The sequence below is a fragment of the Neoarius graeffei genome, chromosome 18, assembly GCF_027579695.1.
Source record: "Neoarius graeffei isolate fNeoGra1 chromosome 18, fNeoGra1.pri, whole genome shotgun sequence".
Taxonomy (NCBI): Eukaryota; Metazoa; Chordata; class Actinopteri; order Siluriformes; family Ariidae; genus Neoarius; species Neoarius graeffei.
Genome location: NC_083586.1, coordinates 23993601 through 24007935, shown reverse-complemented (window position 1 = coordinate 24007935; position 14335 = coordinate 23993601). Strand labels below are relative to the sequence as shown.

Sequence of the window (14335 nt, the reverse complement as noted above, 5' to 3'; positions counted from 1 at the left end):
GAGCAGAAATAAGAATGTGGACACATGAATATACACACAACACACAGATACACATCATGACATGTTCACCAATTAAAAATAATGTAAATTTGTAATTCTTGCACATTGTGTTTTTGTGTGGAAAGACATTTGTGAATAAGTTTTTAGTGTAAAAAACATCATTATCTGTGTTAGACTTTGTGATACAGAAGGCTGTAACATGCTCACAAGTTCTCTAATCACTCACTAGATGTTTTACTGCTAGCTTTAAGCATCATCCTGACCAGCCTGGGACATGAGTCACACAAACAAACAACATAATAATGTCGTTAAAAGTAATGCAGGTCATCTCTTCTCTCTGCTCACCTTCCTGCTGATATTCCATTTATAAATCTGTGTGTTTATTAAAGATAAAAAATATTTTAAATACAAGTAAATGTTCTTTCAACAACCTGAGTTACTGTTTGTCACTTAAATCATGAATAAAATCACACTATACACTTTTCCTTCAAATATAATCATTAAAATACTTCAGAAGTCTGATTGTTCATGCATTCATGTGTGAATACAATTCACATCTCATCGTTGAAAAGTAGTTTTCCAGAACAGAAATAACATTAAAATAGAACAATACAACGTTGTGTATTATAAAAGTGTGTTAGAGTGACATGTTCTCTTTTGGCCCTTTTCCACTACCCTTTTTCAGCTCACTTCAGCCCGACACGGCTCGCGTTTCGACTACCAAAAACCAGCACGACTCAGCTCGTTTCAGCCCTGCTTAGCCCCTAAAACTCGCACCGTTTTGGAGTGGGGCTGAAGCGAGCCAAACCGTGCTGAGTGAGGCTGGGGGCGTGAGCAGACACTCCCCTGTGCACTGATTGGTGAGGAGGCGTGTCCTCACATGCCCACACACGCCCCGCGAGCGCGCTGGGATCTGTAAACACCGCAAACCCGGAAGAAGAATAATTACGAATTACGAGAATTTCTGAAGCCTTATGTGCCTCGCCTCATCTATACGCTCTTGCCAGTATCTGTTGGCGTTGTCGGTGACAACAAGCCACAGCACCAAGACCAGCAACACTAACGACTCCATGTCCTCCATGTTTATTGTTTACTATCCGGGTTGTGAGACTACCGCTTAAAAGATCACTGAATCAGTGACATACAGAGCATCGTGGACGAGTTCGCGGAGCGCAAGGCTCGTCGTATGCCCTTCAAATAATGTGCGCAGTAGGCTATTGATGTTTTATTATGAGCCATGTACAGTATCCTAATGTTTTTTGTTTCTGAGTTACATGTTCGTTTGAAGGACTTGATGTACTAAATAACATAGTTGCACCCGGTAGTGTTGAAATTGGTAAACACCGCAGTTGCGGACATTTTGTAGCCTAAAATGATGTTATGATAAGCTTTAACAAAGGGCCCGGTCATTTGCCCCGCCCCCGGCCCGGCTCTGACTTGTTCCGCCACTGTCACTGATGTCACTGTTTGCGCTGCTTAACGACATCACGTGACGTCCACCCACTTTTGCTAACTCCACCCAATGTGTCCACCCACTTCCAGCCAGCACGGTTCAGCGCGGTTGTAGTCGAAATGCAACTCCAACAGCCCCGCTCAGCTCGACTCAGCTCGACTCGGCACGGCACGGCTCAGCCGCGTTTGTAGTGGAAAAGCGGCATTTGTCTCAGTGAGTGCAGTGTTCAACAAGAACCTTTTTCATTGTCATTCCAAAACTTTGTATATGTAAGGAAAAGAAACTGGGCCTTCTTTACCACACTGGTCATGTTGGTGCTCCACATGATATTACATTAATGGCATTTAGCAGACACTCTTATCCAGAGCAACATACAACAGCCTGGGGAGTAGTTAGGGGTCTTGCTCAAGGGCACTTCAGCCATTCCTGCTGGTCCAGGGAATTGAACCAGCAACCTTTTGTTCCCAAAGCTGTGTCTCTAAACATCAGACCATGGATTACCCCATGAGATTGATTATGTTCAGTCGCAGGAGTGAGGAATGTGTGAGGTGCAGAGAGGAGGTGGAGTGGTGTGTGTCCTCCTGAAGTCTATAACTGTCTCCTTTGTCTTGTCCACATTAATGGAGAGGTTGTTCCTTTTGCACCAGGCGTCCAGTTCCTCCACGTCATTGCAAGCGATGAGTCCCACCACCACTGTCGAGTCATCCACACACTTGACAGTATGATTCGCTGGATGTCTGGCTGCTCAGTCATACGTCAGCAATGTGTACAGCAGCGGGCTCAGGACACAACCTCGGGGGTCTCCAGTATTCAGACTGATGGAAGAGGAAGAAGTGCTGTGAATTCTGACAGATTACGGCCTCGCTGTCAGAAAATTCATCATCCAGGTGCACGGGGAAGGCCTGAGTCCAAGTCAAGTTTATTTTTATAGCGCTTTTAACAATAGACATTGTCGCAAAGCAGCTTTACAGAAAATTAAATACTTTAAACATGAGCTAATTTTATCCCTAATTTATCCCCAATGAGCAAACCTGTGGCGACAGTGGCAAGGAAAAACTCCCTCAGATGACATGAGGAAGAAATCTTGAGAGGAACCAGACTCAAAAGGGAACCCATCCTCATTTACAGTAGGTGATAAAAGATAACAGGATTATAAATAACTCACTTCTATAACTGTGTCCTATAGAGTCACAAACCATAACTGTGAAACCAGGAATTAATTATAGTCATAACATGAAGTCTGTTTGTTGAAGTTATAAACCGTTCACTGATGAAAATTTGAGTTCAAAACTGCTCATGACAACTGCAGTCCTAAAGTTACCAAGTCAACTGTAGTCCTCAGACATAAATGTATGACTGTAAGTGTCCAGAGCATCTTCCAAGTGTGACTTTCGATTGTCCATATGGGGCCGTCCTCCACAGGAGCAATGTGATGAGACTCCAGCCAGACGTAGGGCACCAGGATGGATCAGGCAGGTCTGAGGAGCAGAAGAGGTCAGCATCTCAGTCTCAGGATCGACATGTAACTCAGAGGGACAGATAGAGTGAGGGCGGGGGGGGGGGGGCGAGAGAGAGAAAACACAAAACTGGACAAGTCGTGCCAGTTTGTCTCTCAGAATTTGTGGATTGTATTAAATGCAGAGCTAAAGTCCAGGAAGAGCCGTGTGACTACACTCTGAGTGGGCGAGGGTCAGGTGAACCACAGACGAGATGGCATCTGAGATGCAGCAAGTCTGTCTGTAAGCGTACTGGTTTGGGTTGACTGTGACAGCGACAGTGTTCCTCACGTGTGTAACTACCAGCCCGTGCTCAGAGTAGTTCATGACGAGTCATTAAGTGTGTGACATGTTCTCCTCCTCTCACTGAACGCAGTGTGTTCAACAGAGCAGCAGGTGTTGTACAGAAGGCCAGTAGATTTTCTACACGCAGTCTCCTGGGTGTAACTCGTCACCTTTAACACGTGTTTATCAGCGGTGTGAGGACAGAGTGTGAGAGCAGTGCGACCAGTAGCGCGGGAAATGAAGCCTGCACACACCCTGATTTTCGCTCTTCTCCTGCTGTGCACGAGGGCCGAGCCTGAGGCGGCTGAGGAGAATCTCACCACAGAGGACAAAACCGACACTGACATCGAGACTGAGACAGAGAAAAAGGAAAAGACAGATGAAATTACTGAGGAGAAAAATGTCCTGGTGCTCCATGAGAAGAACTTTGCAAGGGCTCTGAGTGAGAACAAATACCTGCTCGTGGAATTCTGTAAGTGGAGTCACCTGGTTAACTCCTGGCCTATAATACCTTACATTTAATTAATATATCAACTTAAATAAACATAAATATATTGCACTTCATAAATGCATACTATACTGGACATTCATTCATTTCTGGTATTTTCTCCCAGTGAGGCTCTGCCCCTCTCAAAACTTATTTTCGAAACCTTTGTATTATTTGGATTTATTCTTACAGATATTTAAGAAAACACTTTCAAGTAAGAAGAAAATGATCAAACACTCTCACCACTGCCCAGTCACATGACCATGCTGGATAATGCTTAGATACTACTACAACTATTATCCTTTATTATTATTACTGCTACTATTAAAACATTATTATTATTATTATTATTATTATTATTATTACATCCATTTTTTATACTGCAGACTGACACTTCACTACAGTACAGATTTCTAGGTCCAGACTGTAGAAATGTGTCGGGCTCCATCTCTTCATTCTGCTGAACCCCTGGCCGAGAAAGTCCAGGGTCTAGATCTTATCTCCAGCACGTCCACCAGTACAGATGTACATTCTCCCATGGTGTGAGGTTAAACATGACCAAGATTAGGAAGGACACGTATCACTTTCAGTTGTTCATTTACCTGTGGCTTTGAACACTGCTCTTTAAACCGTATTAAACCCTGAAAACTAAAAACCCACTGAAATATATGCTGGATCTTGGGCTGCATGGATAATAATTCACAGCCCAAATGCAACATTGTTGATGATGCTAACCTTATATACCCATAAATGTATTGAAATTGTGTTGCAGTATTATTTATTGTTGTCTGTGAATTTGATGGTGACTGGTGACTCCATGTCATTGTCAGACAGTCAGAGGTCACGTAGCTGTCCGTGGCCGGTGTTCACTCTTCCTCTCTCGTACACAGACACTCCATGGTGTCGCTACTGTCAGGCCCTTGAGCCAGTTTACGCCGAAGCTGCAGCACAGCTGAAGAACGAATCCTCTCCTGTACGACTGGCCAAGGTCGATGCGACGGAGGAGAAGGAACTCGCGAAAGAGTTTGAGGTGAACAGCTTTCCAACACTAAAACTGTTCACAGAAGGCCGCAGACAGAATACCACAGAATTTACAGGTACATGAAGTCAAGTGTGCTTTTCTATCCTGATGAAATACAAGATTTGTAATGGATGTAGTGATCGTTAATACAACATACAGTATATGAAAGTTCTCACGAGAATGTTTCGTGTGTTAAAGGAAAGCGTAATGTAAAGGGAATTATCCAGTGGTTACAGCGGCGCTTGGGACCGAGCGCTACTCTTCTGAAGGACCACAGAGTTGCTCAGGAGCTGCTTGATGCACACGATGTGGTTGTGGTCGGATTCTTTAAGGTACATTTTGTGTAGAAGTTATTTTAGTAAACTAGAATTTTTAAATGCATTTTTATTCAGTTTATTTAACAATATCCAGCTTATTTAAACTTTAAATGATCTTAGTTCATTCAGCAGACTAACTGCAAGGCATTTCACAATCACAGTTACCTCAACCTCACTTTACCTCTACAGTGGTGCTTGAAAGTTTGTGAATCCTTTAGAAATGTCTATATTTCTGCATAAATATGACCGAAAACATCATCAGATTTTCACACAAGTCCTAAAAGTAGATAAAGAGAACCCAGTTAAACAAATGAGACAAAAATATTATACTTGGTCATTTATTTATTGAGGAAAATGATCCAATATTACATATCTGTGAGTGGCAAAAGTATGTGAATCTCTAGGATTAGCAGTTAATTTGAAGGTGGAATTAGAGTCAGGTGTTTTCAATCAATGGGATGACAATCAGGTGTGAGTGGGCACCCTGTTTTATTTAAAGAACAGGGATCTATCAAAGTCTGATCTTCACGACACATGTTTGTGGAAGTGTATCATGGCACGAACAAAGGAGTTTTTTGAGGACCTCAGAAAAAGCATTGTTGATGCTCATCAGGCTGGAAAAGGTTACAAAACCATCTCTAAAGAGTTTGGACTCTACCAATCCACAGTCAGACAGACTGTGTACAAACAGAGGAAATTCAAGACCATTGTTACGTCCCCAGAAGTGGTCGACCAACAAAGATCACTCCAAGAGCAAGGCGTGTAATAGTTGGCGAGGTCACAAAGGTCCTCAGGGTAACTTCTAAGGAACTGAAGGCCTCTCTCACATTGGCTAATGCTAATGTTCATGAGTCCACCATCAAGAGAACACTGAACAACAATGGTGTGCATGGCAGGGTTGCAAGGAGAAAGCCACTGCTTTCCAGAAAGAACATTGCTGCTCATCTGCAGTTTGCTAAAGATCACGTGGACAAGCCAGAAGACTATTGGAAAAATGTTTTGTGGACGGATGAGACCAAAATAGAACTTTTTGTTTAAATGAGAAGCGTTATGTTTGGAGAAAGGAAAACACTGCATTCCAGCATAAGAACCTTATCCCATCTGTGAAACATGGTGGTGGTAGTATCATGGTTTGGGCCTGTTTTGCTGCACCTGGGCCAGGATGGCTTGCCATCATTGATGGAACAATGAATTCTGAATTATACCAGCGAATTTTAAAGGAAAATGCCAGGACATCTGTCCATGAACTGAATCTCAAGAGAAGGTGGGTCTTGCAGCAAGACAATGAACCTAAGCACACAAGTCGTTCTACCAAAGAATGGCTAAAGAAGAATAAAGTTAATGTTTTGGAATGGCCAAGTCAAAGTCCTGACCTTAATCCAATCGAAATGTTGTGCAGTTCATGTGAGGAAACCCACCAACATCCCAGAGTTGAAGTTGTTCTGTACGGAGGAATGGGCTAAAATTCCTCCAAGCCGGTGTGCAGGACTGATCAACAGTTACCAGAAACGTTTAGTTGCAGTTATTGCTGCACAAGGGGGTCACACCAGATACTGAAAGCAAAGGTTCACATTCTTTTGCCACTCACAGATATGTAATATTGGATCATTTTCCTCAATAAATAAATGACCCAGTATAATATTTTTGTCTCATTTGTTTAACTGGGTTCTCTTTATCTACTTTTAGGACTTGTGTGAAAATCTGATGACGTTTTAGGTCATATTTATGCAGAAATATAGAAAATTCCAAAGGGTTCACAAACTTTCAAGCAAGTATTATTCTTCCTATTATTTGGTGAAGCTTGTCAGTTCTCTTTTCCATTTTCTTTGTTTTTCATTCATCCATTACAGAGCATGTTGTTCACTGACTTTGTCTCTCTTTTTGTCTCTTTTTTCAGGACTTGGAAGGAGAGAAAGCCAAAGTGTTTAATGATATTGCGCTGGACTTAGTCAGTATTAACTTTGGCATCACAAGCAGTCCAGAGCTCTTTGAGAAGTACAAAGTAGAAAAGGAGTCAGTCGTGCTTTTCAAAAAGGTGACATGATAAATGGAGTCCTTTTTATTAACTGAAAATCGGCATTTAATACATTTAGAATCAACACAATGGTCATGTGTTTGTGTTGCAGTTTGATGACAAGCGGGCAGACATGCCTCTGTCTGAGGAGGACAAGTTGGACAAGGATGAGCTAATCTCCTTCATCCAGAGCAACAGCTTTGAGCTGGTTATCGAATTTAATGAAGAGGTACTTCATAAACCAATTAATTCAGTCAGTAAGTAATTGCTCTTATGTGAAATGTCACATAACATTTCTTTTCTGTTCTGCCTCTACAGAATGGAGAGAAGATTTTTTCTAATAAAGTCCACAACCACCTTCTTCTGTTCATCAACACCACCATTGATTCCCACAACACTCTGCTCAGTGACTACAGAGCCACAGCCAGACACTTTAAAGAGAAGGTAAGATCTCCCACAGGCAGCCATGTTGGCCTCCGTTCATTATTATTATATTTTTTAGTAAGTGTGTAAGGTAATAAGTGTAATACATAAAAGTTTATTCATTGCTGATGTGTCTGTGTGATTATAGATCCTGTTCATTAAGATAGACATCACCACAGATGTTTCCCATGTGCTAAATTATTTTGGTCTGTCTCCGAACGAAGCGCCGGTTCTCCGTTTGATCAACACCGACACACAGAACAAGTTCGCCATGACTGAAACAGCCATCAACAAGGACACACTGAAAGCTTTCTGTCAAGATGTGCTGGATGGCAAAATCAAGGTTATTCATTTCATTTTCCCTTCACTGTTTGGATAAAATGATGAAAGAAAAATTTGGAAGGAAGTAACCTGGAATATGGTACACTTGGACCCTTAACAGTTCATACAGAAAGCCCATTTCCAGTGATCTCATGGGTGGACAGAGCATTAATTCATTTTAAAAAAACAACTAAAGTCCTTCCTGTGCCATGCAATCAGGTGGCACCCATCTCCGTTTCCTTAGCCCTTGGTCTCTTGCCTATACAGCTAGGGTTACAGTGGGGGGATTAGTCCTCTGGTAACGGCAAGAGTTTGACTCCCCACTCACATCTGTATCGCAGCATGCCTTGCCAGACGGCAGTAGATACCATTTTATGATGGTCTTTGGTATGACCCAGCTGCGAGTAGAACTCGCAATCTCCCGATTGAGAGGTTGGTTGGTTGGTTAGTTGATTGATTAATTAATTAATGATCAAGTAAAAGCTCCAGTGTGCTACCCCTTTGGACACTATCAAGGTCAAGGTCTTTTATTTATCATTTCAACCATATACAGTTGGTACAGTACACAGTTAAAACGAAACGTTTCTCCAGGACCATGGAGAATGGGTAACTAAGAAATGGTGTCCCATTTCTTGGTTACCCATAAACCTATCTGACTTGGCTTAAAAGTGGGAGCGAGTGTAATTTAATAATGAAGTGCATGCTGGCTAATTAATGCAGACTAACATTAATGACAGAGTGTGTGATCATGATCTTCCATTAAAGATTCAAACGTATGTTTGAAAAAAGTTAAAGAATGTGTTTCAGGGTTCTCGTTTTCTGCCCTTGCATCGCATGTAAAATATATTTTCAGAGTCTGGCCTTTGAATTTATTTTTTCTCACTATGTTTAACTACAAGGTCACTGAGAGCTTGACACTGAACTTTAATTCTTATCGTTTCTTCAGTGCTTCCTGTTTCTGAACCCATCGTCTGCATCGGAACTAACTCGACAAGTAAAAATAATCCAACAGTCAGCTCGATCGCAGTTTAGGAGGCAGCAGGATTAACAAGTAGCCTGTGTTATACCTACAGTATAGCGTCGAGCTGCATAACACCACTAAAGTCACATACCAAAGGAAACATTTTCCATTTTAACAAATGAAAGTCAATAAGTAGGTGTTTTTTTCTTTTTCTGAAACTTTGAATAAAAACTACTAGCCCTCGATACAAAATTTGTTCGTCTGAGGTGATTAATTCGGGCGGCACGGTGGTGTAGTGGTTAGCGCTGTCGCCTCACAGCAAGAAGGTCCTGGGTTCGAGCCCCGGGGCCGGCGAGGGCCTTTCTGTGCGGAGTTTGCATGTTCTCCCCGTGTCCGCGTGGGTTTCCTCCGGGTGCTCCGGTTTCCCCCACAGTCCAAAGACATGCAGGTTAGGTTAACTGGTGACTCTAAATTGACCGTAGGTGTGAATGTGAGTGTGAATGGTTGTCTGTGTCTATGTGTCAGCCCTGTGATGACCTGGCGACTTGTCCAGGGTGTACCCCGCCTTTCGCCCGTAGTCAGCTGGGATAGGCTCCAGCTTGCCTGCGACCCTGTAGAAGGATAAAGCGGCTAGAGATAATGAGATGAGATGAGATGAGATGAGGTGATTAATTCGCTTCCCTGTACATACATGGTACACAATCGCAAACAAAATCCTCCATCACACAGGAGGACGTATGCGGTTTATAAATGTCAAAAATAGGTTAAAATTCCCCATGTTCAGGTGACAAATGGTTCTCAAAGAGGTTCTATAGATTCATATGTCAAAAGCATCCCAGATCAAATTCCAAATGATCAGAGGCATCCAAAGTCATGGTCAGAAAAACCAGCAAGGCCAATAATACAGGAATCAGAGATAATAACAAATCCAGAGGGGCAGACAAGGGCAAAATACAATACAATACAATACAATACAATACAGGCCAGGCCAGGCCAGGCCAGGCCAGGGCAGGGCAGGGCAGGGCAGGGCAGGGCAACTATCCACAAAACCCATGGCTCATGTGTCCTTTATATGCAACAAACAGGAAATGAGCCTGACAACCGAAGAAGACATAAAAGTATGGAGGAGGCCGCCCTCTGGTGGTTTCGCATCAAACGATCTGGACATTCGAGCAGATTATTAATAGAACAATATTAAACTTCTCCTACATTCTAATACTAGCACTGTCTGCAGTGCATTAGCACAACTTAAAGAATTTCTTTTCCATGATTCCTATAATAAAGTAGCAGGCTTGTGCCTTTTTGATTTGGACAGAATCACATTTTTTTGTGTCAGAAAAAATGAAACGTGTTAAATATTGAATTATAAACTCTAAGATCATAAAGAGCTTGCTTAGTTTCCAAATGATCTCCATTATTACTTTTTAAATATATTTTATTGTAATGTAGCCTTATCTGAAGAGTGAAGACATTCCTGAGGACTGGGATAAGAATCCTGTCAAAGTCCTTGTGGGAAAGAACTTCGAACAAGTCGTCTTTGATGAGACCAAGAACGTCTTTGTGGAATTCTGTAAGCTGGAAGCATCAGTCTGGAATTTTTAAAAAGTCACCTACGTGTGTATGTGTACAGGGTCCAGTGTGTGTGTTTGTGTGTGTGACACTATCCCTTTCTCTCAGATGCCCCTTGGTGTGGCCACTGTAAGGAACTTGCCCCTGAATGGGAAAAGCTGGGGGAAAAGTACAAGGACCACGAAAACATAATCATCGCCAAGATGGATGCCACAGCCAATGACGTAGAGGAGGTGACAGTGGAGGGTTATCCCACCCTGAAATATTTTCCAACAGGGAGCGAGAGGAAGGTCAGCAAATTCTCCACCATCACCATCACTTCTATCTATTACATGAGCACTGTTCATCATATACTCTCCTCTCATCATTTTAACTCAGTGGCTGAGCTTTAAGCTTTCTGGTTGTCAGAATTGAGTGAACATCGATAATACTCTGTAGCTCTAATGCTGCTTGAAGAGTTTGCCCAAAAGAATTGAACCTATCACAATTCTGACCTTTAATTTAAAGTCCCCTTGAAAATAAAACTGGTATTTTAAGAGCTTTTTGTATGTCAGAACTTTTGCTCCAACATGCACAGCTGTGTGGAGAGTGAGCACTGGATATACTGAGGCATGTTAGTGTGCATGAGAGAGAGTTGGCGATCAACATCCTTTACCACACAATTTTATTTCATTGCCTTGCATTAAAAGGAAGTCTTCCCTCTTGCCCTAATGCTCTCACTGTTGATTAACCAGCTACAGGCCGGTATCAGTACCAGTACCAGTATCAATGTCTAGCAGTCTGTGCTTCAGGATACCGAACACAAAGGATGTATCTGAATACTCTGCGTCACATACACTATTGATGGTTAAGTGCCGACTACTTGAGCGTTACTGTAGTGTGTTCTGTAAGTGAGCAAGGAGTAAGGACACAATTCAGATGTATGCCGCTGCCATCTTACCTGTCCTCTGATCCAAATTCATACATGATGTATACCCATAAATGACATATACCATGAAAATTACAAAATAATTATTTCTGCAATGGCAGAAATGTTTAAATTGTTCCTGATACTCACGTGTACACCACCAGAGACACCACATGGACGCTGCAACAACTACCTTCGCTTCAGTCCACCATCTTCTTTCTATATTTCCTGGAGGAATTCTTTTTCTTCAGTTATTTGGAGGCTCCAGCTTAATTATGGGATGGTATAATGTAGTGTAGTGTGATACGTTTGCATACTATGGATGTAGTAGATTGTAGGGGTGTAACGATTCATCCACTACATCGATGAATTGATTTATTTTCCTACGATCCAACTACAACGATCTGTGCTTGGCAAGTTGGCCTTCCGGATGACATACATCGATCTAATATCGTTTTAAAAGGTAATCAATCGATTGTATCGATACTAGGAAATAACGCATTGGATTTAAGCACGTCAGACTTTATATTGATGTGTTTTTTAGCACTTTTAATGATAAAGGCGTTAAACGTTACCCGATTCAGTCTGCCTGTCTGTGATGTCATTGTCACGCGCCAGCAGCAGCACAAATCAAAACATAGCATGATGGCGGATAGCAGAGGAGAAGCCGGCGAGCGGGAAATTTTCAAACCAGCATTACGGTCCACTGTGTGGAAACACTTCAGATTTTGCAAGGACGGAGATGTCCTAAATAAGTCGCTCGCTGTATGTAGACTATGTAAAGCTCAAGTTAAGTACCAAAGCAACACCACAAATCTTTCCAATCACCTACTGAGGCGCCATGGGATTTCACCAACTAACACCGACAGTCCAGGCACCTCTCGCAGCGTTCCTGCTGCAGCAGCAGCGCAAGGTGCAAGCTCTGCAGAAGCCTCAGGCCTCGCCAGTATGTTTAGTCAGAAACTAGGCCAAAACTCAGCTCGGGCGAAAAACATCATGGCAACAATTGCTAAGTTTATCTGCAAAGACATGCGACCCTACAGTGTGGTTGAAAATCCAGGGTTCTGTGAAATGATTCAAACATTGGAGCCAAGGTACAAGATACCGAGCCGACCACACTTTTCAGAAAAGGTTATTCCTGCATTGTACGAAAGTACAAAAAATGATGTGAAGCTGTCGCTTTCTCAAGCTGAACGAGTAGCGATAACGATGGATGGCTGGACATCGTGCTCAAATCAAGGGTATGTGACAGTTACCTCTCATCACATTGATCCGGAGTGGAAAATGAAGACATTTGTTCTGCAAACCAGAGTTTTAAATGAAGCTCATACTGGTAAAAATTCACATACTGGTGAAAAAAAAACTTCACCTGCACTGTCCAGTATCCAGGTATTTATTTCAGTCACACTGGTTTAATTTTTGGCTAAAAAGTTACTGAATCGATTTCAAGTCACTGAATCGTTTCGGATCGTATCGTTCTAAATGAACCAAGATCGTCCTTGAATCGTATCGGCAACCACGAATCGTGATTTGAATCGAATCGTTGTTAAAACGAATCGTTACACCCCTAGTAGAGTGTCCTGGTACTGTTTGACGACTATTAAAAGCCTACTGAGTACTCGGACACCCTGCGTACTGCTTTTTGTGTACTAATAGTATGAAACTATGTGTATTCAGCTGCAGCCAAAGTCACAGTGGGCAAAACAACTTGTGGTGTCTTATTTAGATGGTTTACTAAGCCACTGTTGAGTTCGTTTAGAATCAGCAGGAGGTGTGACATTTCTCAAGCATTGGAAATAAGTTATCCCTGCTATCACATATCCTCTCCCAGACATCTACAGGATCAAGTCGACATAACTGTAGCTGAACGATATTCAGATAAACAGTGAGTTCAGAATGAAAGGCCAATGATGCTGGATCAAGAAACTGAAAAATGATACCTTGGCATTTTAAAATAATCATGAAACCATCTTTAGTTTCATTAACAGCCATATGAGTGTAAAGTACTCAATAAAGACATACAAATCGAAGGACATATTCACATAGCAGCGAGTACTCATATATACTGTACATTACAGCACATCTGAATTTACTTTTACAAAATAATGTCAAAACTTGAATTTTTGAATTTTCACTGAACCTAACTGACGACATAAAACAAACTGTGACACCCGAGTCTTTCGGTGTGATGTCAAGACAAGACCTTCTGTGTGTTAACTTTGTGGATATGTGATTCTTAAAATATTTGTTTCTGAGCAAAATGACCACATTGTGTTTTAAACCCTCTGACATCAGGTGATTGATTATAATGGAAACAGGGACTTGGAAACGTTTGTTAAATTCCTGGAGAGCGGTGGAGTATTGCCACAGGAAGAAGAGGACAGTGAGGATGAGGATGAAGATGAAGACCAAGTAAGCAAAGATGAGATCAGTTATGTCTTATATGTGTACAGAATGACTTGGGTAAAATAGATTCAGGAAAATAATGTAAGATTTTAAAATACATTATAGATGTTTATGGAGTGCTAAACAGCAATAAACAGGAAGGAAACCAATTGGTTTAAAGCAAAACATTGAGTTACACTTGTGACTTGAATATCAGTATAAATTAACTGTATTTTCAGTTAATCTATTGAAGAACATTATAATTAAAGGCAACCAGTATCCAAAATATAGGTGTGGCCTAGGAGGTCCATTAATGTGTGTTTATCAGCATGTTTATGCAGTAATGAGACATAAATTATTAAATATAAAGCCTTTAGCTTGGTTAGTCAGGTATAATAGTGCCTTTATTATTAAAATGAACAAATTACTGCTACACCCAAGAGAGTCACTACTTATACCTGGAAGGCATCTTTTTCTTTATTATGCAATATTTCTTTCAACTGTTTCTGTTCAGGTCTCAAGTGAATCCACAGACGAATCAGAGAAACCCTCTAATGGATCCAGCAGTAAAGACGAGCTCTGAAAACATCTCACACGTTAACTCACGTTGATTTAGAGCTGTGTGAAACTACTGAAACTAAATGTACTCAGTGTTAACTGCTTTAAAATTCAGATTCAAAAGTTTGCCATTGTACA

At 41.5% G+C, this 14335-nt stretch overlaps 1 protein-coding gene across 1 annotated transcript; it reads left to right on the top strand.

The window, feature by feature from the left end:
- The first annotated feature begins 3471 nt into the window (after positions 1-3471).
- pdia2 (protein disulfide isomerase family A, member 2) lies at positions 3472-14222 on the top strand. Its single transcript, XM_060899448.1, has 11 exons — positions 3472-3706; positions 4612-4818; positions 4941-5074; positions 6957-7094; positions 7186-7302; positions 7392-7517; positions 7645-7839; positions 10228-10348; positions 10456-10637; positions 13550-13690; positions 14154-14222. The coding sequence occupies exons 1-11, from the start codon at positions 3472-3474 to the stop codon at positions 14220-14222; spliced, it is 1665 nt and encodes a 554-aa protein (XP_060755431.1).
- The last annotated feature ends 113 nt before the right edge of the window (positions 14223-14335 follow it).

What these genes read in the sequence shown, in the direction of transcription:
- pdia2 (XM_060899448.1), top strand. Translation starts at nt 3,472, where the DNA reads ATGAAGCCTGCACACACCCTGATTTTCGCTCTTCTCCTGCTGTGCACG. An exon ending in ATACCTGCTCGTGGAATTCT is followed by an intron (nt 3,707 to 4,611) that starts GTAAGTGGAGTC and finishes TCTCGTACACAG; the next exon opens with ACACTCCATGGTGTCGCTAC. An exon ending in CAGTCGTGCTTTTCAAAAAG is followed by an intron (nt 7,095 to 7,185) that starts GTGACATGATAA and finishes TTTGTGTTGCAG; the next exon opens with TTTGATGACAAGCGGGCAGA.